This window comes from Cynara cardunculus, assembly GCF_001531365.2.
Source record: "Cynara cardunculus var. scolymus isolate 2C chromosome LG 2, CcrdV1, whole genome shotgun sequence".
Classification (NCBI taxonomy): domain Eukaryota; kingdom Viridiplantae; phylum Streptophyta; class Magnoliopsida; order Asterales; family Asteraceae; genus Cynara; species Cynara cardunculus.
The window spans coordinates 24,409,382-24,413,253 of NC_037529.1; the positions used below are offsets into that span (position 1 = coordinate 24,409,382).

Genomic DNA, 3,872 nt, shown 5'->3' on the forward strand with positions numbered 1-3,872 from the left:
TGAATCGCCGATAATAGCCTGCTAACCCAAGGAATTGTCGGATCTCTGTAGGGGTTCTTGGGGCTTCCCAATTCCTAATGGCCTCAACCTTGGCAGGTCTACCTGAATTCCTCTTTCATTGACTACATGGCCCAGAAACTGAACTTCATGTAACCAGAATTCACATTTGGAAAATTTGGCATACAACTTCTTGTTTCGGAGTACTTCCAAAATTACCGTCAGATGTCGCTCATGGTCTTCTCGGCTTCCTGAATAAATTAATATGTCGTCTATGAGGACGATTACGAATTTATCCAGGTACGGCCTACAAACTCTATTCATTAGGTCCATGAAAACAGGTGGTGCATTGGTTAGCCCGAATAGCATATCCATAAACTCGTAATGACCGTACCGGGTCCTGAAGGCTGTTTTGGGAATGTCCTCTTCCCGAACCCTCACCTGGTGATACCCGAATCGCAAGTCAATTTTGGAAAAATAGACTGCCCCTTGGAGTTGATCGAACAGGTCATCGATTCTAGGGAGAGGGTATCTATTCTTGATGGTCAACTTATTAAGTTCTCTATAATCAATGCATATTCGCATTGACCCATCTTTCTTTTTAACGAATAGTACTGGTGCACCCCAGGGTGAGTAACTTGGTCTTATGAATCCTCTGTCTAGTAACTCCTGGAGTTGGGTCGACATTTCTTGCATTTCCGATGGTGCCAAACGGTATGGTGCCCTTGCCACAGGGGCAGCTCCAGGAATTAAGTCGATACCGAATTCGACTTGTCGTTATGGGGGTAGGCCTGGTAAGTCCCTAGGAAAAACATTGGAAAACTCCCGAACTACAGGTAATTCCTTAATACTTTTCTCCTTGATCTTTCCGTCAATCACATGTGCCAGGTATGCAGTGTACTTTTTCTTCAGATACGTCTGCATCTTCATGCAGGATACCAACTTAATCTTTCGATCTAACTTGTCTCCCTGAACCACAATTGGTTCCAATCCCTCTTGAGGAATTTGGATAAGCTTCTCTGAACATACAATCTCAGCTTGGTTTTTGGATAGCCAATCCATACCTACAATTATGTCAAAACTTCCTAGTTCGATCGGTATAAGGTCTATGCTAAAGTCCTTATTGGCTAAGTTCAGAGTGCAATTCGTAAATACGCTTCTAGCTTTGAATTCCTGACCATTGGCAAACTTGATTACAAAGGATTCTTTCAATTTCTGGGGCTTTAAGTTAATTTTCTGCTTAAAGTCTAGTGACACAAAACTTCTGTCTGCCCCTGAATCAAATAGAACCGATGCAAATTCATTATTCAGAGGAAACGTACCTGAAACCATGTTTGGATCCTCTCTAGCTTCCCTGGTTCCCAATTCAAATGTTCTTCCTCGAGCCTGACTTCCTGTGTTGCCGGAACTGACCTATCGAGTCTGGTTTGCATTTGCCCCTGCTTTCCTTTTTGGGCAAACATTCCTTATCTATTCTGGACTTCCACAGTCGAAACATAACCGCTTCCGGCAGTCCTTTGCTGTGTGACCCCCTAGATGACACCTTTGGCAGATTATGCAATTCCCCCGATTCGGAAATTTGCAGTTATTGCATCTAACTGTGTCATCTTGTCCTACCACCTGCGTTTGAGCTCCAAAATTCCTTSTTACCCTCCTGCTTCTGTCAAACTTCCCTCCAATTCTTCGATCTCCATGCTCCTCCATCTTTCGCTTTCCTTTAGCAAATCCTCCAGATCGCACAACATTATTCGTGAGCTTTCTGGCAATTTCTGTTGCCTCCTGAAGAGTCTTTGGGTTGGCCAAGGTAATGTTTCCCCTAATTTCTGGAGACAATCCCCAAATATACCTTTCTATACGAACTTCCTCTGGTTTCACAAGATGCGGCACAAGGTTTGCCAATTCGTGAAATCTCGCTGTGTATGCAGATATATTGTCTCCTTTCATTTCGAGGTTCCATAACTCCATTTCCAGCTTTTGGAGTTCACTTCTCGGGCAGTATTCATCCTTTAGCAATTTCTTAAATTATTTCCAGGAAAGCTGATTAGCCGCTTCTCGGCCTCTGGTTTGTACTAAGGTATTCCACCAAGTGAGCGCCCTTCCTTGCAATAGGCATGCTGCATACTCTACCTTATTTCCTTCAGTACATTTGTTAATGTGAAGAACAAACTCCATGCTCTCAAGCCATGATAGTAATCCTACTGCTCCTTTGGTTCCATTGAATTCTTTGGGGTTGCAAGCTCTAAAAGTTTTGTAAGTGCATTCCCGAGGAGGCCTAGACTCAGAGTTTGAGGGTTGGTTGGCGTTCAAGCCTGCAGCCACTTGGCTGACTATATTGGGAAGTGCGGCAATAAGTTGATCTGACACGAGTTACGATATATCGGGATTCTCCCTCCTTGGCGGCATTTCTTTAGATCCTAATCCGAATAGAATTCATAAATTTGATGGCAAAACAAGAGGGATAGCTTCCCAGATATTTCGATGAAACCAAAAGTGTTCTTCACATGGAAAATAATCAAATATTACTATAACCGAACTAGAGAAAACTCATTCATACAATGAACCGACATAGATGAGCATTCTTCAAAAGGTAATCATATATTGATAATTAGTGGGGGAGGTACAAAACATGATTTCTAACAATAGTACATAGGAGCAAGTGTCCTATCCTTCCTTCTTAATCTAGAACAACATCCATCCTATGGCTATTCCCAATGCCAACATCATCATACCACAAATTACCAACCACCCATAAAACTTCCTAATTTCCCGCCTGACTGCCACAACAGCCTCTCTGTTCTTGATTATGCTCTGGTGGTGCGCTTCCAATACATCGGACAGGTTGTTTAAGATGTACCGGTGATGTGCTAGCTGAGACTGGTGAACTTGCGTGTCAGCTGTAATCCTCCTCACCCAATCTCTTTCAGTTGGATTCATCCCTTGAGAGTAAGACGCAGGTATCCCGGTCACGATTTGGGTCATTCTGCTCCCTACATAGGGTCGGGATGACTCCCCTACGTCCCAATGAGAGTTCTCGAATGTCACCCGCTACGGTAGTGGAACACACTTTCTGGGCGTGACTCTGATGCTTGGGCCATGGTGGGTTCATGGCGGAACATCAGGTACCGGCTCCGTTGGGGGTAAGTAAGATACTTGAGGCGTGGCAACTGCATCACTTATTGCCGTATCTTGCTCGTACGGGTCTATTTCTTATTTGTGGGTTGAGTTCCTTCTAGAGCGACCAACTACATAACCGGATTCATCGGCTGAGTATTCACTCGGATCGGAAGACATTGTGGAGATCTGCGACATGAATAATCTTAGTTACTAAAGTGCATCATCTAACAAACGCTTAGTGATACAATAGAAGCTTCTGAACAAAACTTAGTCATGACAATCATGCTGGATTCTCTGGACAACACCTCTGGTTACACTACCAGAGCTTCTGGTCGTGAGACCAGAGCTTCTGGTTGTACTAAAGTCCTTAGAGAAGGATTTCTTATCCATCGGTTTTCTGACAATCCAAAGGAATTCTATCTTTTTCAACCATTGGCTTTAACCTTCATACTTAGAATAATTATAGATCTTTCGTCCATCTATCCTCTGGTTCCCCCTGACGCAATTACCAGAGCTTCTGGTAATAAGGCCAGAGCCTCTGGTTCCTCATAGTGCGCTTGCCAGAGCTTCTGGTCACGAGACCAGAGCCTCTAATTCCTCATCTATACTTAGAGAAACACTAAGCCATCCGTCCATCGATCCTCTGGTTCCTCATGGTTCATTTACCAGAGCTTCTGGTAATAAGGCCAGAGCCTCTGATTCCTCATAGGGCGCTTGCCAGAGCTTCTGGTCACGAGACCAGAGCCTCTGTTGCAACATCT

At 44.0% G+C, this 3,872-nt stretch overlaps 1 protein-coding gene across 1 annotated transcript; it reads right to left on the minus strand.

Moving 5' to 3' along the window:
• Positions 1-1,467: 1,467 nt before the first annotated feature.
• On the minus strand, positions 1,468-1,941 carry LOC112506015. The gene has a single exon (XM_025110045.1). It carries the CDS (start codon positions 1,939-1,941, stop codon positions 1,468-1,470), a length of 474 nt encoding a protein of 157 aa, XP_024965813.1.
• Positions 1,942-3,872: the final 1,931 nt, after the last annotated feature.